This window comes from Notothenia coriiceps, unplaced genomic scaffold, assembly GCF_000735185.1.
Source record: "Notothenia coriiceps isolate Sejong01 unplaced genomic scaffold, NC01 NC01_scaffold00023275, whole genome shotgun sequence".
Classification (NCBI taxonomy): Eukaryota; Metazoa; Chordata; class Actinopteri; order Perciformes; family Nototheniidae; genus Notothenia; species Notothenia coriiceps.
In genome coordinates this window covers 259,505-281,474 of record NW_011355976.1, presented here as the reverse complement: position 1 = coordinate 281,474, position 21,970 = coordinate 259,505, and the positions used below count along the sequence as shown (strand labels likewise).

General features: G+C 39.5%; 3 protein-coding genes across 5 annotated transcripts in view; 2 read left to right on the top strand and 1 right to left on the bottom strand.

The window, feature by feature from the left end:
* The window catches only part of emc10 (ER membrane protein complex subunit 10), a 6,967-nt gene extending 1,137 nt beyond the window's left edge, over nucleotides 1-5,830 (top strand). The window contains exons 4-8 of one of the 2 annotated variants that reach the window (XM_010781492.1): nucleotides 2,613-2,726; nucleotides 3,395-3,579; nucleotides 3,882-3,975; nucleotides 4,943-5,040; nucleotides 5,530-5,830. In XM_010781492.1, the coding sequence (XP_010779794.1) occupies nucleotides 2,613-2,726; nucleotides 3,395-3,579; nucleotides 3,882-3,975; nucleotides 4,943-5,029 (480 nt within the window). In that variant the 3' untranslated portion in view covers nucleotides 5,030-5,040; nucleotides 5,530-5,830. The remainder of the gene's footprint in view (nucleotides 1-2,612; nucleotides 2,727-3,394; nucleotides 3,580-3,881; nucleotides 3,976-4,942; nucleotides 5,041-5,529) is intronic. The other variant, XM_010781490.1, reaches the window with a different exon arrangement.
* Nucleotides 5,831-11,923: 6,093 nt separating this feature from the next.
* Nucleotides 11,924-18,980, top strand: LOC104954390 (tripartite motif-containing protein 16). 2 transcript variants are annotated; one of them, XM_010781489.1, is made up of 5 exons: nucleotides 11,924-11,999; nucleotides 16,770-16,796; nucleotides 16,896-16,953; nucleotides 17,073-17,212; nucleotides 18,045-18,980. In XM_010781489.1, the coding sequence occupies exons 2-5, from the start codon at nucleotides 16,785-16,787 to the stop codon at nucleotides 18,456-18,458; spliced, it is 624 nt and encodes a 207-aa protein (XP_010779791.1). In that variant the 5' UTR covers nucleotides 11,924-11,999; nucleotides 16,770-16,784; the 3' UTR covers nucleotides 18,459-18,980. The 2 variants fall into 2 exon arrangements, with proteins under 2 accessions (XP_010779791.1, XP_010779790.1); XM_010781488.1 differs by having other exon boundaries at nucleotides 11,930-11,999; nucleotides 16,891-16,953.
* Nucleotides 18,981-21,970, bottom strand: part of akt1s1 (AKT1 substrate 1 (proline-rich)) — a 7,215-nt gene continuing 4,225 nt past the window's right edge. The window contains exon 3 of the mRNA XM_010781498.1: nucleotides 18,981-20,616. Coding sequence (XP_010779800.1) covers nucleotides 20,450-20,616 — 167 coding nt within the window. The 3' untranslated portion in view covers nucleotides 18,981-20,449. The remainder of the gene's footprint in view (nucleotides 20,617-21,970) is intronic.

The following is a 21,970-nucleotide window of genomic DNA, read 5'->3' as shown; positions in this document are numbered from 1 at the left end:
TTGATGGGACATTACAAGCAATATATTTTTTTTTTAAACTTATTCGTCACAGTCACCCGTTGCATCCTGGGATATGGTACACCGCGGAGTGTACATTAGATGTATCCTCTAAATCTGGGGAAAGAAGGCTGCATTTGCGGGCCGCATTCGGAGGAGTCTTGTCTTTTTTTTTTATTGGGACAGCCTTCGTTTGGTGGAAGTGACGTATGCGGTCTCCGAATGAATCCTCAGGAGGATGCGGCCGCTGAATTGGGACACAGCTATAGTCACGAAATATAATCTATTGATTCGACACAGAGCGATTTTGAAAGCAATGTATTTCTACTGGTAGTATGTTTCGTGCCTAAACCAAATGTGACTTGCTCTATCGAAATCAGTCACATTGACCCGAAGACACATTTTCTTTTGTATTACTGTTCTGGGGGAATCTCGCGAGTGTGTTTGTTTACCGGGGAAACAGTCACAAGAAACACCGGCTGTTGTTATGCTTGCTGTGATGTTACATTAGTCCGTTCTAAGCTTGTAATTATGCCATTACAAGCTTCAAAGTTGTATTTATCATCTGAATTTGCCGAAACAAGTTTAATATTCTGAAAGCCACTACTTTGTTTATTTGAAAACAGATGAAAACAAACTGTCTTTTATATAAAATTGAAGTATTATAGAAGTAAAACTACATTTTGCTTTAATCCCATGTAATTGTAGAAGAAACAGTCTTCCTTTGAAGATGTATAAGTCAGGTGTCTTGATTAGTCAAAATTACCTACAAATCATTGTACATATTTGTAAATATTATTTTCCACTTGTTACCATTGTGAGTCTATTTTTATGCAGCTCTGCGTGATTTTGTGGCTACAATTCAGGCTAATACAATACCAGAGGTGGAATAAGTACTCAGATCTTGTACTTGAGTAAAAGTAGAAGTACTCAGATCTTGTACTTGAGTAAAAGTAGAAGTACTCAGATCTGCTTGTACTTGAGTAAAAGTAGAAGTACTCAGATCTTGTACTTGAGTAAAGGTAGAAGTACTCAGATCTTGTACTTAGAAGTTAAAGTAGAAATACCTCAGACCTTGTACTTGAGTAAAAGTAGAAGTACTCAGATCTTGTACTTGAGTAAAAGTAGAAGTACTCAGTTCTTGTTCTTGAGTAAAAGTAGAAGTACCAGAGTGTANTCGTTCCATATTTACTAAAAGAGGTTTTTGCTAATACAAATGTATTTGTTCATTCAAGCCAGTGTGTTGAACTGCCGCAGAAAAACATAATGCAGAAAGGCTTTCTGCATTATGTTTTTCTGCGGCAGTTCAACACACTGGCTTGAATGAACAAATACATTTGTATTAGCAAAAACCTCTTTTAGTAAATATGGAACGATACCCCTAAATCTGGCTTTCTGTTTTGCACAAAAGGTGCTTCAATGCACACTAGAGCTGTGTCCGATTTCAGCGGCATATGTCACTTCCGCCAAACGAAGGCTGTCCCAATAAAAAAAAAAGACAAGACTCCTCCGAATGCGGCCCGCAAATGCAGCCTTCTTTCCCCAGATTTAGAGGATACATCTGATGTACACTCCGCGGTGTACCATATCCCAGGATGCAACGGGTGACGGTGACGAATGAGTTTAAAAAAAAAATATATGGCTTGTAATGTCCCATCAACGGCTACAACGGTTTCAGCTGGATTCGTTTTTAAATGTACTCACCCAAATAGTAAACGACATGAGAGAAAAGTAAACCTATTTAATTTGTGTATTTAAATATACGGGCAATTGGAGATGTCTTCTTTATATTACATACATAAAATAATATGAAGTGAAAATATTTCTAAACCCTGTTTGGTTTTCATATTGTTGGGATTCATTATAAAGCTAATTTATTTATTTAACTGCTTTTGTTATACAAATCTTACTTCAACAATTTTGTTTTGATAGGGAGCAAGGAGCAGACTGCGCAATTTATCCAGATGCGCGGGGAGAATGAAGCCCCTCTTCACGGGGGCCTGTTGCGACCTCGGGAAAATAATTTAAACATATTATATAACACCAAAATAAGTACAGCTAGATCTGACTCCATATTGAACAGTTTTGAAAACAATTTTGAAAACAGTTTGAAAATATTTTGCCTAGTGTCAGAAATTATTACCGGCACTTGTGACTGCAGCTGGTTGCTAGGTGACGGGGGCGGCAAAATGTAGGGGTAACTGCCGGTGACGTACAAGGATATGCTCCGTAGACCGTCTCATTTCGCAGTCCGCGGAGGACCCAGCCTCTGAATTGGGACACAGCTAGAGAATCAGCACTTTTGGAACAGGGCTGAAACAGAGAGGATTATGGGATGCTGGTGTTTGGAGCCAAACACTTCAGAGACATGTTTTGTATATATCTGAGACCTATAATATATTGATGAAAAACATTATAATAGGGGACATTTTTTAAAGGATGTGTCCAAACCAAATCCCTGAATCCAATAAAAACGTTTTTTTATCTACTGACCAAATGGCTTCAGACATAAAACCTCTGGTCAGAGAGCTGGAGGTCATACAAACAGATTTAAGTGTGATCAGCATGGTTTGAACCTGCATCCCTAACAACTGTGTTTGTTTGTTATACTTCAGGAAGTGGCTGCAGTGGACGGTCTGTACAGGATCAGAGTGCCTCGTGTTTTCCTGCAGGCAGACAGACAGACAGAGCGGCAGCTGGAAGGTTACCTCACAGCATTTGTGAGAGCGGTATGTATTGATATTATCATGACCAGGAAATAATCTTCACAAAAACTTGCTACATCAACAGTAAGACTGTATGAGGGAACTGTAACAGTTTTAATTTATTTAGAGCCGTATCAGTGTTTGAGATTTCTCTGTGCAAGGTATGTGCCATTAATGATATTAATTAATCAATTGATTTTTAAACTAACTATAAAGGGTTTCTTGGCCTCAACAACAAACGTTCGGCCCATAACTGCAGATGGTTTTTGACTGTTTAGTAGTTGTCTCTCATTTTGTGATAGTGTATTCTGTTTTGACAATTTTCTATCAGTTATATTTAAGTAAGTAAAAGTGTTGTTGTGGATTTTTTTATGCTATACATTTTTATTCGTCTTGTAAAAATGGCACAATTATTGATATTACAAAACCAAATTACTTGTTAAGACAAAAGTATTATAAATGACTTGAGTCCCCAGTCATGTACATTATTCATAGGGGACATTTAAAATTGTTGTCTTTTACATAAACAACAATATCATTGATCTGCTACCAGCCTTTAGATTAGATTAGAAGCATTTATTGTCATTTATACAAGTACAATGAGAAGAGTACTTTTTCCCAGAGTTGTATTCTTTTCCACATCCAGCTAATGAATATGAAAACATGAACCTTCATTTTGCTCTGATCCTCAGTGTGCCATGGTTGAGTCCCATCTGAGCGACGTCATCTCCCTCCACACTGACGTCTCCGGGTACCTCATCGGGGTCTCCATAGTGACGCTCCCTGGAGCCTGCAGAGGCACTGAGGTTGAGGATGAGGTTGACCTTGAGGTTTTCAACACCACACTCAGTGTCATGGGTCCTGTCAACGCACCGGGGTCAGTCTTATTTCATGGATTTGTTTTATTTTAATTCTCAGTTTTCTTCCTTCCAATCTCGACTGCTAGATAAAGCCAGAGTGCTTTTGTTAGAACATTCCTGTATCTGTAGCTTTCTGTGCATGAGAGAAATCCTCTTGGGTAGCTTTTTCAGAAGCCTTTGATTCAGATCTATTTGCCTTGGCGTAGGAGCTTTACATCATTTCCCAATAGGTAGAACAATTCTCCCTGCGCTGCTCTGCCTTTCGATACACTTTCTGTTTTGGGGTTTGTTTGAATACTAATTGCCAAATTTCTTCCAGACCTGAGACGGCTCTGTTCCTTGAAAGAATGGAAATGGAAACTGAGAAGAAAGGGAAGAATCCACAAGAGCAGAAATCTTTCTTTGCTAAATATGTAAGTACTCCTACTGAGCTGATAAGGCCAGCAGGCAGGGCCTACAGATTTATTATCTGCCTTCAGTAATTGGGCTCTGATGATTTGTAATGACCCATATAAAAAATGCAAATTAAGCACATTTGTTTCTCTATCAGACCCACCTTAACTTTTTCTATGCATGCAGCATGTTTTACACAGAATATGGGGACATCAGTACTGAAGTGCAATCATTTATTTCTCTTTCATTTGCCAAAAATTGTTACATTAAAAAACTAGAAAATGTGGTTCATCAGGGGAAGAAATCCCCACGCTCATGTTGTGTGCGTTACCATGGTTATCATATGATGAATACAGGCTTTCCCTCTCTTGATAGATTGTGAGATCGCTTTCTGAAAGGTTCACAACCAAAGGATTGATTTAATAGTTTTATGTTTTAAACATACTGTTTATCTATTATATGATATATCTATTATTACACAGTACTCTGGTTGCTTTGCTTTGCTTTCACATCATAAACAAAGCAGACCAGAAGTTGTTTGGAACTGGTCCAAGACTCCCTCTTCTCAGGCAGTCTTTAAAAGGGGGGTCCTCATTGGAGTTAGTTTGACAGCTTTCACACCAAGCACATAGCTTGTTTACCAATTGCCAGATTAGTGATTGTGTGAAAGCATCCTGTCCTTATTGGGGCTTAAGACCTGGCTCTGTACTGCCATACAGTCTTTGTCATCCGAGATAATTCTGCCCACAAAGTAAAATTAGAACATTTGCAACATGAAAATCAGTCAGCGCTGAGAATGTGTTTTTCTACTGACATTTTGAGCTGTCAGTTTGAGAAGACGCCATGTTTATTTAACATTCCCACACAGAACCGGGCGTGTGTCCTGTTGCTTGGATCCTCTAAGCTGCTTTATGATCTCTGTGCTGCTGAGTGTATCTTGCTGTGTTCAGTGATAGTGTGTTGACTCGGTGCTGTGATGTGTTCCAGTGGTATTTGATTCTTGGAGGAGCTATCTTCCTCGTGGTCTCCAGTGCAGCACAGCCCCCAGCAGGGGGAGGCAGTGAGCAGAGCTGATTCCCACTGAAGTACTGTGTTCTTACTCGTGGCTCTTTCTGTCTGCCTTCCGCCTGTTGTCAACCTGTCTGTTAAACTTCTGAGCAACACAACTAACTGAATCACCATCCCATTGTTTGTTCCCTGTTGTTCCCTCTTTTCCACTCTGATGTTTTTTCCAGTTTCAATGTCAAATACATGTTTAAAGAAATTACTGAAAAAAGTCACATTTTCAGGATTTGAAAGTACTTTGTAGGGGGAAAGCTCCATGCTGTAATCATTAAGAAATCCTAAAACTACATTCTCAGTGTGAATATGTTTGACATGTGTTTGGCCTTGATCCTGAGAATGAATTCTTTATTCTTAACTCTATCACCCTATTTTAACTTTTCTTCTGTTCAGAAAATAACTGAACCTAATCTGGGATGCCAATCGGGGATTGATCATGTGACATTTAAAAAAAAAAAAAACGTACAAATGTTATGTTGCTAATATCAATGTATTTTATCTGTCCTCTCTAGTGGATGTACATCGTGCCGCTCGTTCTCTTCCTCATGATGTCTGGTGCTCAGGACCAATCAGGTGGAGGCGCCGGAGGCGGAGCAGCCAATGGAGGTGGCCGATGAGCTTCTTTTTTTTTGCTCAACATTTCCTGAACAATAACTCTCTTACACATATTTTAATTGCTGTACATAATGCTATTTAAGAATGATAAATGTTTGTCACACGCGCAGCTTAAACTTGTACAGCATAAAGGAGATATTGTGCCCTGCAGACGACTGCATTTTAATACTAATGTGAAAATAAAGTATTTATTACTTGGCCTGTCTTTTTCTCGTCTGTCACTCGGACTAAAGAGTCTTAATGTTGAGATACGGGGCGGTTTTACTCTGAGGCTCAGATTTAGTTGTAACAATAGTATAGTGTATAATGTATTATTAAACATGAACTGAGATAGATATACAGCAGGCAGTAGTAACAGTAATCTCTTAGTGAAGCAAAATGTTATTTACTAGATGCCTTTTAAGATAATGAATATTATTCATGGTTTTAGAAAATAATGTTGTCATGAATTAAATAAAATTAAGTTAAGTAAAGATACTTTTGCGGCCGTTATTTTGTATTATTAAATGTAATCTTTCTGCTGCACACTTCCCACCCAGGGGTTAAATGAAAACATTTATTATTAAAGGGGAAATAATAGGAAAAACTTACTTTATCAGTGCTTATTTAACATCAAAGCATGGAAACACTTTCTTGTACAATCCAAACATATTAACTATGATCCTGAAAAGTGGCATAACATGGCCCCTTTAAATCAGCACTCATGTGTTTAATTGCGTTAAAAATGTACGCTATAATGGAACGTTTTGAAAACTGGTTGCCTAATTCAAGAAAGTCAGTGGGATGAACATTTATTTGAAGATGGTCAAGCCTGTGTGAATGGTTTCTCCACTGTGGGTGAGGGGGCGTAAACCACTTCTGTTTCAGTTTGCCACATTTGAACGGGAAATCCTCCACTCAGCTGTTTATTCCTTTTTAATGCAGCCAGGGGTTTATCAAGGATAAGAGCGGCTGCTGCTCTTCCCCAACAAGTGTCAACGGTTGTGGCGGTATTCACTTAATGCTGTTAATATAGACAGGAGGTACAGAAATTCCCCACAGTGGATATAGGATCGGTTTTTCAGTCCAAGAAAGTGCAAACGACTTTAAATCATAATAGTAGTATAAATATGCAGGAGCCTTAAACAGTTTTTGGCCTTTTGCTGTGGTTAGATTTAAGATGTTTTATGTTAAGCTGATATCCCAGTTGTGACTAGGCCAGCCTTCTATCAATTGTGAAGTTGGAAGAATAGCTTTACTAAAACGACTCAGTTTGTTAGAGGCATTGTTGTGCACTTCACACTGAAAAACGTACCTGTCCTTATTTAAACCTGTCAGTCTTCCAGTTTGTTTAACCAATGTAAAACAAAGACATCTAAACAATTGTGTGTGGTTTTACCTTAACAAAAACAATACAAATTAGCATTGAGCCTCATACTTTAAGACGGCAACTGTGTTAACATTGGTGATTTAAATAAATGCTAGCACTACAATTCGAAATCCTACAAAAGCCATGTTAAAAGCAAGGATACAGCTCAGCATGTTAAGGACAGTCCCGTCTACATTTTGAGGGAAAACACTGGTCGTACTGGGATCACTACCTTCATCGTGGGGAGCCAAAGTGAACATCCAAGCTTCATCCTCCTGACACCTAACTGAGTATTTATATTCATCAGGAGTCAGGAAGACGGATCACGGACTCAAACCATCACAGCTGTAGAAACGGAATATCCCAGAAATCCTTGTGGCAACATTGCCCACCCTTTTCCTCATGTCAGTCAGTCAGTCTGGCTGCTTTTAGTCCCGTGTCAAACTGTGAGGAACATCCTCTTATTTTTGGAGTCTCAGCATTGAGCTTCAACACTTCAGTGTCCTCTGGCCTCGTCCAATCGGCAGCCAGGCCTTTCTCAGAATGCCACACGGAGTCACACAGCGCACCGCCCTCTCCTGTGACTGCTCTTCACGTTCTTTTGCTGTGAAATAAGGTGATAACAACAGCTGAGGGAAACTGGAGAAATAGAAGGAGGTGAGCCGAACGACACAAGTAATCTATTTGTAAAGAGATCTGCTTCTGTCAGATGGGGGCAGAGGTTACAGCGAGAGAAGCTGTGTGTTCTCGTGTGATATTATCAGGGTTACACAATGATCAAAGTAAAAACTTGTATTAAAGTTTTTGCAGTCCAGCTCCTCATTCCACTTTGAAAACTCAACAATCTCAGCTATTCTACTTTCAGCAAAAACACTAATGAGTCATGGGAGGCCTATCAGCAGGATCTGTGATGTATGTCCGTCTACCAAGAAGCTGGGGGACACTGAGACACATGATTGTGGTGATCATTAGGAATGGAATCATGTATGTTTGCAAATACACTAAGACCACACATTCTGTGAACACATGTTGCTTTCAACAAGTGTATCACAGACTACAGGCAGAAATCATCATACGACTAAAAATAACAAAGTCATATCCAAGTCAAATGGACCTGCTTAAAATTGTAGTAATCACATGAAACATTTAGTAAGTAAAAGACTCACACACAGTACACCCTAGGAGATTGCTATTGTTCCTTTTTTTAAATGTTGTTTAATTCAATAAGGAAGATCCAGTATCGAGAAACCTCCGCTTCTTGTTGTGCTTCAACACTACTGTCTTCAAAGACCTTGATAAATCTCTTTAACATGTCTGTTCCAGGTCAGATTAGAGCAAGTTTGAGTCATTCACACTTTTATTGAAGCTGTGTATTTATCCGCCTGTTTAGTAAACTCTTGATAAAGTTCCTTTCTTATTGGATGGTCCCTAAATAAGCATATTCAAACGACTGTCACGTTTTGCACCTCTCTATGAAGTCTGGCTCTTTACTCCATTAGTGTGGCCGCCCACAAAAAACCTTACATAGCTAACATAACATAACCAGGACAAGCTAAAAACCAACATTTTGCTTTAGGTTATTGTAAAACCTCTGTTAAATCAGACTTCAAATGAGATTGTGGTTAACATAACTGGTAGCTTTGACCATACAGCACCAGCTGCATCAGTATTGGTATTACTCCTCTCACAAAACAGATAAGACTACTTATCTACTCTCTAATCTAAATGAACATCAATTGATGCTTTGCCCTTCACTCCAGGCACCTGTCATTGGTAAGTGCATCAATGTGTTTAGAGCACTTCCTGTTGTGTCATAAAGGAATGCTTAGTGTGACATACAAACTAAAATGCAGAAGAGGCCAGTAGTGGCTGTAAATCATTTCAAATGTGATGATTTATTAATATGATGTACTAGCACTTTCAACAGTTAATTGACAAGCTATCCAATCGCTCGTGTGGTTTTAATAACATAGAGAGAGGTTAGAAGGTAAATGATGTAATGCAGAGCAATTTAGCAGGAGTACACATGATGGCAGAGATACATGAAACAGGCAGCCGCTTGCTTAGCAGCAGTTACCTATAAATCTCATGGCTCTGTCGCCTGGACACCACCAATGTCAGCATGACACCATGTGATAGGCAGGACAACCCCCCCCCCCCCCCCCCCCTCTCTTGCCCCCCTCTCTTGACATCCTATATGATTTAGAAGCAGTTTATGTTGCACTAAAGTGTTGGGGGGAGAGTTGATTTTAGCCTGTCATTATCACACTGTAAATCTGGACATTTTTACTATGCGTGTCTCATTATAATTGATATATTACTAAAAGCCCCACTCATCAATACATATTCCAGAAAAGTTCATAAAACATATACAAGTTTTATTCTTATTATTTTCTCCACCATTAATCATTATGATCCTCAGATTTATCTGGTGCTCTCAATAAACTACCTGTCTGTATATAAGTTAACATTTGCTCAATATAAGTAAATAAAAACATGCTGCTTATACATTTATCAGGATTAACAATCTAAAATGCCATTAAATATAACCAATCAATTATTGGGGACAATTTCTTCTTTCACTTTGGCTGAGAGTACTTTAGCTGGATTTAAAATAACAGACTTTTAATCGTAATTGAATATTTACAATGTTGTATCTTTTGGAACTCAAGTCAATTATTCTTAATAATAATAATAATTATATTAATTAATTATTCACAATAAGTTGTTATCAAACAACAGCTGTGTCCTTTACTCTAGAATAAAAACACCCCACGGTGTTCAAACTGAGAGCCAATGAGGACACAAGGATACAAAGCAGTGAGCCAGAAGTGAGAGGAGGAAGCACCTGCCTTGTCAATCAGAGAGCAAAGAAAACTTCACGAAGTCACTGAAAGGATCCCAGCAGGCCTTCGCAGATTACAGGCTCACACTTAAGATATCCCCCACACCCAATCATGTTATACATGTCACCATAGCACCACCATGTTAGCGTGTAGGACATTTTTAATGGCCAAGCTAGAAGGTAATATACACTTGAATATTACATAATATCCTTGAATGTATAACATAGCAACCCTAAACACACCCAAAGGTTAGGGTACAATACTATTTAAGCCCTCTCATTGACAGCAGTAAGAAGCAGGTGTTGAAATGTGTTCGTGCTTCACACGGAGAATATCTGGTATTAAAGGAGCGGGCGTTAAGCGGGTAGTTACACTTCATTTAAATTATTCTTCTAATAGCATTGAGACACTGTCTTGTGACAGGGAGTTATTTCCTATTAACTTAAGTCAATTAAAATGTGCCAGTAAAATAAATATTCCAAACATTGTCTGATAATGTATTGCTTTTCATTTGGTGAACATGTATTACTGTGGTTGTTAATAACAAAGGAACAAGACAATCACTTAAGTACTGTACTTAAGTACAATGTAACATATTTGTACTTGTATATTTGTTATAGTTATCACTTACTTATTACAGATTTGTATTTTATTGTATTGTGTGTTTGTGTTTTCTTTTAAATAATTGTTGACTAAAATAGCAAACAATATAAAAAGAAGGTACAATTAAACTACCATTTTCAAAAATAAAATGCTGCTCACAGTACATACTATTGTTGTGTGTTTTCCTTTCACTCTGTCACTCTGTCCATCCTTCCAGCCACATTCCCACTACTCCAAACTTCAACATTAATCTTTATTATCCATCAGATAGCCTCAGACCTGTCTTCCCCTACACCCCCGGTCCTGACATTCCCATTTGCTCTGCAATCACCTCATTCTCCTCACCTGAGCTTCCTTTTCTCCCCGCCTTATTCATTCACATTCATTGTCAGTTTGTAAGTATCAATGTTGCTTTCTAGCTGCCTGCTATTGCTCTCAAGCTTCTATTACCTGCACCTGAACCTGAACCTGAACTTTAACCCAGACATGCTCCTGTCTTACTAATGATTCTCTATTTTTGGACAGCAGGGCCTCCTCAGAAAGTAAACATGTTTTAAATGTGATCTTGTCCGAGCTGCAGTACCCCTACTCTTGCTAAGATTCGAGATGGGTAATATAAAAGTTTTAAATGTTAAAATGCTCCCTACATACCAAGCTCAAATGCTCAGACAAAGAATCATAGAAGAAAATGTGTGTCTGGACTGTGAGTCGCCCAATCATGTCTTTAGGGCCTGCCTGTCCTGTACTTTGTATTCAATTAAAAGAATGTAATCAACATCTGTGTACAAAGGCTGCTGTTATTTTCAAGCTATGACCACACCAGCACTTAAGTACACTTAGCCCTACTTCTCTTCCAGAGTGCCTTTACAGCAGCTGCTGACTGATGAGAGCTGAGATTGACGACAGCTCGCCAGTGAGAAGCTGGTTGCCATCTTAAATACTGACGGCCCCCATTGCGCCCCACACAGACACAAACACCTACAGCTTGTGTCAGGGTCAGTTTTAAGAGGTAGTTTTGAATTAGTGGCCATTCATGCTTGGGAGTGATGTCATCGTGTTGGTAAGGCTTCATACTAAGCACAAGAAATAAAGTGCACATGTCAATTCAGGCACCAACATCTTCAAATATTCTAGACATGTGTGCATCACCTTTGTCCCCCAATGCAAAATGTTCTTTAGTTTAATTATTACGTTTCTGTCATTATTTCACGTAATTGTGTTTGCTACATCTGGGGCGTGTGCCTCACACACATGCTCAGTCCATGTGTTTGCAAATGAGCATGCATACTTGGGATATACTGGGTATTTGCTTGTCTCTTTCTATCTGATCCCTGGAAAGGATTGTGAGTTTCATGTGACACGAGGACAGGTGGACCATCCCTTTGGGTCACGGTTACATCCAACCAAAATGTATGCAACCCCCCTCCACCACCCCCCCCACCNACCTCATTTGAAGTCAATAAGAGAGACCCCCCAGAGACGCACAGGCACACTATCACAAGACCTCCCCGTTTGATCCCAATCAGCGCTGTGAACACCAAGGGAATCATGCCTGTCCCCAGGAAAGCAGGTAAGAAACCGATACCTGAGTTCCTACTGGGACTTGTGAGGGCAAACACCATGTGCCGTTAGAGTGAAAGCAGCTCCTGTCTACGTATTTTGATTTATTTAAATGTGCCTTTGCTACTTCATCAATTAAAGTTCAGGTATAAGTAGGACTAATAGTTCTAAGCAAATGTGGAAGCTAAAATGTCTTATACCTTTAAAGAGGGTTTTTATCATTTGTCACTCAGATTTTGGACATTTTAATCTGATTTAAATGTGTGATATTCTCTGATTTATATTGCTTAATACCGTGTGACGTCTAAACACACATCTCTGTTTCCAATCTGAGTAACCTTTCAGAGCTTTTTCTCTTTCTATTTTGCACTGAAAGTCATATGCAAAAAAGACAAACCATTCCTTAGTTTAAGGAGAATCAGAGCTTCAGGGTTTCAAATGTTATATAAAAATCGCAATTATCTATTAAGTTCTAAATGAGTTTTCACTCTCTTTTTGCAATGCAACCCTATAAAAACCAGAGAACACAGAGATGTACTATATTGTTAATCTAGCAAAGTCCTAGTTTATTCAAAATATGTCATCAAGCAGATCAAATGTATTTATTACTTGGCACAGTGTTTTATGATCAATTAAGTTTGTGTATCATATGATGTTTGTTTTAAAGTTGTCAAGTTACCTCGTGCTGACCCTCCCAGTATGTCAGCATAGATCAAAACCTTCCCTCACCTTGGATACTGCGTGTTTCCTTCGGACCATTACTCATGTCAACAAAGTGCACGAATGATCCTCTCCCATGGCGGTTATGGTTTCTTCTGCACTTGTGTCGTTGCTTATCAAATTCCCCTTAATGTCAAAGCCTAATCTACAATTTCAGAGATTGTATTTCTTTCCCTTCTAAAATGACACACCTGTCTCCACTCTGTCACTACTGGTAGTTCTTCGTAAAAACATATCTAGTCTCTTTCCTGCTTTTTTGGGATATTTATCATCTATGCTGAGTGTTTCCCTATTCCATACAAGCTTCCACAACTCAGACACCCACCAACTCTCCCTTCCAGCCCTGAGCCCAAATGTTCTTAATTCCTCCTCTGGCAGTCACAGTTATGAATTGTGAATTGCTGCAGTTACAGTTATTCCAGTTGAAAATATGAAAGCCCTGGCTATATAAATCAGCCAATATGTGACAAACGGCACCCTGTCCTCTGAACTATGATGTATCAAAGGTTGCTAAACATGAGTGAATTACCTATTCAAAGTGGTAATTCTGGGAAGGAGGATACACTATTTATATATGGGTCCCTCTTGTTTTTGTACCAGCTCTTTAAATGGCTTCCATTATTCCAGAATCCTTCATGCATCTGTCTTTCCGTGTTATTTCCTTACCGTCTCCACCTCACATGTGCACTGGGCTTTCAGCCAGTCAGTCTTGACAGGGAAGAGGGATGAGCCTGGCACGGAGCCAACCATGCTCATCCCATTCCCTCCCACTATATTTCAATCTTGCTGCCTCAGTAGGATGTTTTGAACTTGATCCACACAGATAATGTAGCTCTATCCCACTGGGATGGGAATCTGGGTAGGGAAAAGTCTAAAATGGAAAAACAAACAGCTCTCATCAAGATCCAATGTTGACCTTTTGGTGGGGTCTTGCTGAACTGTGCACTCCTTTAAACATGAGGACGAAACTTTGTCTTTGTTGTTGGGGTGAATCCATACCCAAATCCACCTGTCATCTGCTTGATGTTTTAGACAACTCCAGCTCAGCTCCTTTGCTCAACCACAACAGCTTCATCCAGATATTCAGCCAATATTTCCAACTTGATTTATGAGGTGTCTTTTTTTATGGTCCCACTGCCCTAAAATATTTCAATGTCTCACACCTCCCTCTTGCATCCCATTCCATCTCCTTCGTGTCTCTGTAGCTGTGATGTCAAGCAATTAATCTGTTTAGCTATCTGTTTATCTCTGAGGGACTTTCCTGTTGATCCAGCTGAGCATCCGCAGGGTTTAACCTCGACAGAGCAGCCAGAGAGCTGGCACATCTCCAAATCACCCAACACACTTTGTGCCAGCCTGATATCTTACTCCAACGTTACTGGGTTGTTTGCCTAACTCCCCTTGAATACAAGCCAGAAAGATCACGCAGATTTCAAGATGATAAATGTTATACGTCTGTCTTCAACTCTATTCTCAGTAATTCCTCTTAATGCTCGGCAAAACCCAGCACTATTCCACTTGGCTTTGCTTTCATCGGGTTCCTTGCTCACCTGCTGTGTTCCTCTGAGGCGAGATCAGGGAACGTAGGGGAGGCAAGATGAATGAAGTGATCTGTCACCAGCGTCTTTTGCAACACCAATATCAAACGAAGGCAACATGGCCAACGCTCTCCTCTCTCCCTGTCTGCTCTGTACATCTGAAGGTCAGATCGACGATACTCCAGCAGGCTTGCTGCCAAAGTCAGTAAGGCCACATGGCGGACAATATCAAAACTGAAGTCTACTGTGTTATTGGACCCTAAGCCTCTGTAGGCTTAATATTTCTGCATGCCAAGTCAATTATCAAATTTTCCGGTCTTAGTGGCTTCAGTCCAGTAATTGTCTTCAACACTATGTTCTCCAGCATAACAATACACTAATACTGTATATATATTTAGATTTTAAATGACTGCTTAGTATTTTTGACTATAAAGGATCGGTGGGATCTCTTACTTCAAAGCCAACCGTTTTAAAGGCGGCCCTCTCAGAACACATTAGGCACACTTAGAGGAACAGCAGGTTCATGCAAAGCAATGCAAGAGCCTCCATCATGTCTAATGACTGCAGGTTTTACACCAGACTCAATATGTCCGCCCTCAGCATAGGGTCACGCAGGTCTGAGAGGTTATGTTTCCTAAGGCGAAGACATCTCCCAGGATAAACCATCGCACCTTAAAGAGCTGGCTCCCTCTGCGGACATAATGAGCACTATCACTGCTTTGATCAAAGACCAACCGCCATGTTTAAAAAGGGCATTCAGTGCATTTACTTTTTCAGGTAATGATTCATGAACACATTAGGTTTAACATATGCTAACATTAACTTTAAAGATCTTCTTGGTTTGGTTTGGTTCAAGTTTGTCATGAAACAATCAAATAAAATACAAAATAGAACTATAAATAGCCTATAAACAAGTTGTACTTTAAAAAGATGAAGCACAAGACAAAATAAAAATGCTAAACTTAAAATGACCCATTTCTAGTGTTAAATATTTACTAGTACTTGAGTATTACTATTTTAGTTTCCATTTGCCAGTATGATACAGCTATGTAATCTTGGGTTTAAATATTTCTCGCAATTTAATTAGTTGGAACTTGCTTATACATAATGTGATATTCTCAAACTCAGCAGAACAGTGCTATTTTTGAACATTAAAGGGAACATCAATTAGAAACCCTGGAGGTCAACATGACACACGGTAAGAAACGATGTTCTAAGGACCATTCATGCATTTGCTACACAGCCATGAGCTGTATGGAAATTGCATCCTTCCTCATATATGGAATCAGAAATATAGATGATGTTCTGTCTAATTATGGCAAAAGCAAAGGACACACAAAATAATGTGATGTGGTGATGTCACAGTCTGATAGGCGAGTAAGAAGGATGAGGAATTAGTTGTCCGTGTGAAATATGAGGAACAGTAATTTGAGCGTGGCTGACTTAGATGGACACAGAGGGGGACCGATGATGACCTGACTGGCCAGAATTGGATAGCAGTTTCCTCCGAATGTCAGAAGACACATTGACTGACAAACTGGAGGAGGAACAAACAGAGATTATACACCCGCCCACAGTGACAAACATGCCCTTGGCGGTTTGAAGTAACAGCATCTTACCGAAATATTCTTAGAATGAAACTCCATGTTGTCAGTGGCCATGATGTGTGTCCTCGGAGGTATGCTCTGGCCTCCAGATTCCTTATGTCGAAACCTTAAACTTCATGAATCAGGACTGAGCCGACATAGTACACATACTCCTGCGTGTGATCAACACATTAAACACATTGAGAGTTAAAGCTGATTTACCGTCTGTGAATGGCAGCCTAAAAGAAGCGTTGATGAAGATGAGAAGCTTTGAAGATGCTGGATGCAGTTTATCAGTTGGTGTCACACAAAAGATTGTCATCCAAGGAGAGGCCAACATATTAAACAGTGCTGGACAAATCAAAACCTTCACACACGTAGAAGTATTATAGTATAAAAACACTCCAATAAAAGTAAAAGTCCTGCCTCAAAAAAGACTGAAGTATTTCTAGAAAATAATGAAAGTAAAACATAGGCTACTTGTTATGTAGAAGTCACATCTGTGCAAGCATGATCTAATCCACAGATGAAATTATGATGACATTTCTAACCTTTAGAAATCAAAAGGGCATTAGTCATTGAATTGCTTTACATTATACAGAATAATGCCATTTTGAAATTACAGTTTTATATCATTTTATTTGAGTCCTCTATTGACTTCCATAGTAAAGCTATATGTTTTGTTTGTGAAATCCTGATATAAATATATATTGTATAACTAAAGGTGTGAGATGAATGTAGTGGAGTAAGAACACAAAATACTTTCCCTCTGAAATGTAGTTAAGGACCATTCAAAGAGCACAAATGGAAGTAGAAGTACCTCAAAACTGAACACTTTAGTAAGTGGACTTAGTTACTTTCCACCACTGTATAGTATCTCAATGTCTTATATATTATTGTTGCAGTGAAATGACAAGCTATCTTCTTCTTTTGCAGGAAGAAAAAACAGCAATGCTCCAGAAGGTAAAGAGCTACATAGTGTCATCTTAATGTGATAATACACTTATGATCCAGTTGTATGCATTTCCTTATAATTCTCTCCTGTCTGACACCTCAGAGAAGCTGCCGCCATATGATCCAAATCTTGCTGAGCCCACAACCAGGGCTGACTTCCTCCAACGTAAGTCTTTTAAAATGTATTATACCATTTAACATGTTGTATCTATAAGAAACATAAACCTGTCTTGCTGCTTCTTCACCTTGTGTCTCCCACTTTCTGCTTGTATTTGTTTCTCTCAGATTTTTTGCCCATCTCTCTCGATGATAAAACGGCACAGAAACTGTTGTGGATCTCAGAGGCAGGGTCCAAGGTGGCCCGTACTTCAGAGGCCGTCTGCCCGTACCCCAACAGGCCTGAGAGATATGAACACTCTCCACAGGTAGGCCTGTTAACTATATTTAAGTATTTAAAGGTCACCTATTGTGCAAAATTCACTTTTTGATGTCTTTTATACATAAACATGTGTCCCCTCTGTGTAAAGACATTCTGGAAGTTTCAGGAAAAAAGAATTCTCTCACTTGTTGTCCTGATCCATTTATATAAAAACCTGTCTGAAAATGAGCTGATCCGATTTTGGCCACTTTATGATGTCATAACGATTTTTTGGCTTGTGTAACCATCACCAACCAAGGTAACCCCCCCCCACCCCACCTTATCACCTGAATCTCCTCCTAGAGCTCCATTGTGTTCTTTTTAACCAAATATCTCACAGAGGGTGTTGGGAGTGGCACCTTATTTTCATCTAAAGTAAAACACAGAGAATCAGCACTTTTGAAACAGGGCTGAAACAGAGGGATTATGGGATGCTACATGTTTTGTATATCCGAGAGACCTATAATATATTGATGAAAAACAGTACAGGAGACCTTTAAATGGGAATACTGGTGTCACACATCTTCAAAGTGATACAGTACTTAAATAAATGTAATGTATTTACTTCAGTCTTTACTAAATATTTTAGGGTCCTGGCTTGTTTGAGAATAGTCACGATATAAATATATACTAATTAATTAGTTTTGTTCTGTCAAACATCTGAAAAATGCACGTAATAGCTAGCCAGTCTAAAAACCGAACATATTCAGTTCGCTATATAAAAATTAAAAGCAACATGTTTGTAATGTGAAGGTTGATACATTCAGAAGGGACACCATTTTCTAAACTTTGGACTGTAGCCCGCCTCATTTCCTTCTGTGTGCCTCCTTCCTCATCAGGTGCTGTGTAAGGAGGGTGTGATGGGATACAGAGCGTACTGGGAGGTGGACTACGATGGCTGGGTGGTCATTGGGGCCGTGTTTGAGAGCGCGCCCCGGAAGGTCCAGGACGGCCGTGGCCCCTGCGGCCTCGGGGAGAACAGTGTCTCCTGGGGGGCCGGCTGGTCTGGATCCTGTTACCAAGTGTGGCACAACAGCGATAACGTGGATGTCTCCCTCCCCCTGACCTCCACCATGGGCATGTACATCGACCAGCCCGCCGGCATTATCAAGTTGCTCATTGTGGAAGGAGAAGGGGAGAACAAGGAGGTGCGGCTGATTCACAAGTTCAAGGCCAACATCACAGAGAAGATTTACCCCGCGTTCTGGGTTGGCACAAATTCATTCTGCCTTATCCGGAAAAATGATCAGTGACACGGAAGAGGATTGAGCATGATTCGTAATGAGGGGGTTGGGCGACAATGTTTGGGGAACAAGTGTTGGAGTTGTAAAAGCAGCACGTTGTGCCATCTTTGTAGTTTGCTTTCTCTGGTTGCATGACGAACAATTATTCATCTCATATTATATCCAAGATGGCTACTTATTTAATTTGCTATTGTGTATCTTTTTCTGTATTTTATTTAACTTAGTATTTTAGTCTAGGTCTTGTATGTTTTTGTAACACGCAGGACTGTACTAGAGGACTGTACTAGAGTGCTTGTTTAACTTAAGAGTCTGCATCTTTTTTATGTGCTGAATGTAGTAATAAATTAAACTATTCTGTAATAACACTGATGTTGCATTATGTTTGTCTGATACTGCATATCAGGGATGACCGTAGATCAGATATTAACCATAGACTGCATATATTTGTATTCACTTCAGTAGTCTGCTGACGCCCTCTAGTGGCCTTTAATATAATTGTACCCTTACACATAAACATACAATGAGTCTTTTTTTTCTCTGTGTTGCTCCTTTATTTGAAACTTAACGTACTTAACGGAACATTTGTTTGTTTTTGAAATGTCAAAGACGGACATTTTCCTTTCAAATCCACTCATTCAGCTCTCTCTTTCTCATACAGTCACTTTTTCATTCACTCGGTCATTTCAACAAGATATCTGGAGCAGAAAAAACAACAACCTATAACTCAGTATTGCTTTACAATCATACTATCAGTCAGTCATTCATTGGCAAAAGAAAAATTTCAAATAGGCCAGTTATTTGGAGGAACTGGTGTCCTCACATTTTGAAAAGACAACCTTTTTTCCATATGTGTGCCTGAAAACATCCATGGGGTCTGGGAGATCACTGGCTCTGGTCCTTCATGCTAAAATCCAGTATATGTTGGGCTAAATGCAGAGGGCCATGAGCTAGGGCTAGGCTGGGAGACAGTTATAGTTACAGGATGTTAACTTGGTAACCATCTCGCGAGTCTTGCTCCAAACTTCTTGCATAGACATAAGAGAGTGAAATAAAAGATGTTCAACTGTTCCTGTAAACAGATTTTATATCATGTTTCAGAAAAGTAACTGACTCCCTCTCTTAGCCATTAATTGTTTAAAGGGATAGTTAGGAGAAACTGATAGAAGTACCAGTCCTGAAGTAAAGAAATATTCTCCTGTTGCACCAGTACAAATATTTCAATAAGTCTGGTGGTTTTGAAGAGTACAGTATTTTTTTAAGTTATTAGCTATAGTGTACACCTAATAATACATAAACAGATATCAAACAAAATTAAATGTTGATGGGCCTTCCGTTTAGGTAGCTTAACTACGCTCCGCTGCTGGTACTCTTTGTTTTTGTAAACTGGTAGTAGTTGGTTGTACACTGAGCATGGATAAGCACTTTAAACCCAATTTCAAACAATCCTTTTTTAAGGAAACTGAGAAACTGAGCTTTAGAACTATTACACATTATAATATTGGGGCTATAGCTCAAAATGGTTTCTGTTAGGGCGTTAGCATGTAGTACTGGAGCCGTGAATGTTGCACCAGCCTGATGCTGCTCTCCAAACTCTCTTCACTTCGCAGGTAATTTTACCACAGGACACACTACCAAGCCTTGCACACTAAATGCTGAACAGTTACCAATTGGCCGTGCCAGTTGGACTCCTACACACATCGTTTTAGTGTTTAATGTAGTGTTGAGGGTTGTGTAGTTGCTGGTGTTGTGACATGTAGTGACGGGGTTGGTGGGGGTATAGTGTTGAAATGTTTAAATGTTAGTGTTCATAACAACATTTTCCCCAAAGCATGTGCAGTTCAAATTTGGTTAGTGAGAAATAAATGGAGGTAATAGCTTTTACATTGTTTCACATACTGCACGTCACATCTGCCAGCCAACCCAACTCCGGCCGTCATGACAACCTTTATCTCTATCTCTCTCCCCCTCTATCTCTTTCTCTCCACTGGCCTCACTCTCTCTTAGTGCTTGAGGGAGAAGTCCCCTGTATTGAGACGGGGCCGAGGCAGGGCTCCGAACATTTCTGTCCCATCATTGGCTCCAGGGGCCAGCAGGGCCTTCATACTGGCAGCAATGTGCTCCAGGTCAGCACAGCCCACCTGATAAACAAACACAGGGACTGAAAGTTAAACATGGCACAAGAGGCTGCACACTATCACCGGTACCCTCATGCTACCAACATATTTAACAAACAAGAAATCCTGACAGGGGGCTCAGAGTATCAAACACTGCAAAGAACAACATTCAAAGCTAAATATTAACTTAGTTCTTGTCAAAAACATATTAGTTATGTCATTTTTTTCATCTTAGGTGAAATAAAAGTTTCAATTGATTTGCAGATTGTGTGAAATAAATATAGAACAAGCACGTAAGGGAAGTTGCCTGCCTCAATCTGTGTCTGTTGAACGATTGTGATTGTCTGACTTTAAACTAGAACCATGGAAAATATATACGTTATGAAATTATGAACTTTAAAAAATGGTTTCATCTATTGCTTTTGAATGAAAATACATTCAGACTTCAAAAAGCACTGGTTGTAACAGAAATCAAGGATATTAAGTCATTATGATGACTCAACTTGATATAGTCAGGATAAATTGAGCTTATGTGGGCTATGACAGAAAGTAGATATTAGAGTCCTACAGGGACCCCAGTTGGTATGGTTAGGGTAAATATTATTGATTTTCTCATTATTTAGGAAATAAAGAGAAAATCTGGACAGAATGAATAGTTTAAGATTACTTTAGTAGGGTTGCTTTTCATTCTCTTAGAAAATTGAAAATATTTTTTAGCTTGTTAAATATTTGTCTGGCACACCACAACTGTCACACACACTTTAACAGTCACATGGACGGATGGAGCCATCATGGTCATTAGTTCTCCTTGTCCTCAGATAGCATGAAAATTGTAAACTGAAATTAAAAAAAAAAATATCTAAAACCAGCTTGTTTTATTATCAATTACTTTATCATCTTTTTTTTGGCTGGCTTTGAAAAACTGGCTATAAAGTAAACATTCTTTCAGTGATTTGATCAATAGTCTGTGTTACGTGCTCCCCTCCTTGTTGTCTTTCTGTCTCCCTGCTGTGCAGGTGCACCTGGTCTGCCCCTGGGTTGCGGTCGAATAGTCAATTTAGCTTAGGAACCTTCCTAACGGAGTGAAATGACCCGGAAGTCCCTCAGTGGCAGCCATGATAAGAGCCGTTCGAATTCTCTAGATCAGTGGTCACCAACCTTTTTAAGCCCAAGATCACCGACCTCGGCCTAGGTGAAAGGCGAGATCTACCTATTGCAGAATTGAGTGAAAAAGACGGCCCAGACAGTGCTTCCAATTTGAGGCCTTTTATATAGGCTAATTGCATCTGAATTACTGTTACAATGAAGGCTCCATATTCAGCTCACGGCATATAGGCAGGGGTAAAGTGCTAATGGGGGTCGGACCTCACCTTCTCAAGGGGGGTCCGGGGGAAGCTCCCCCCGGAA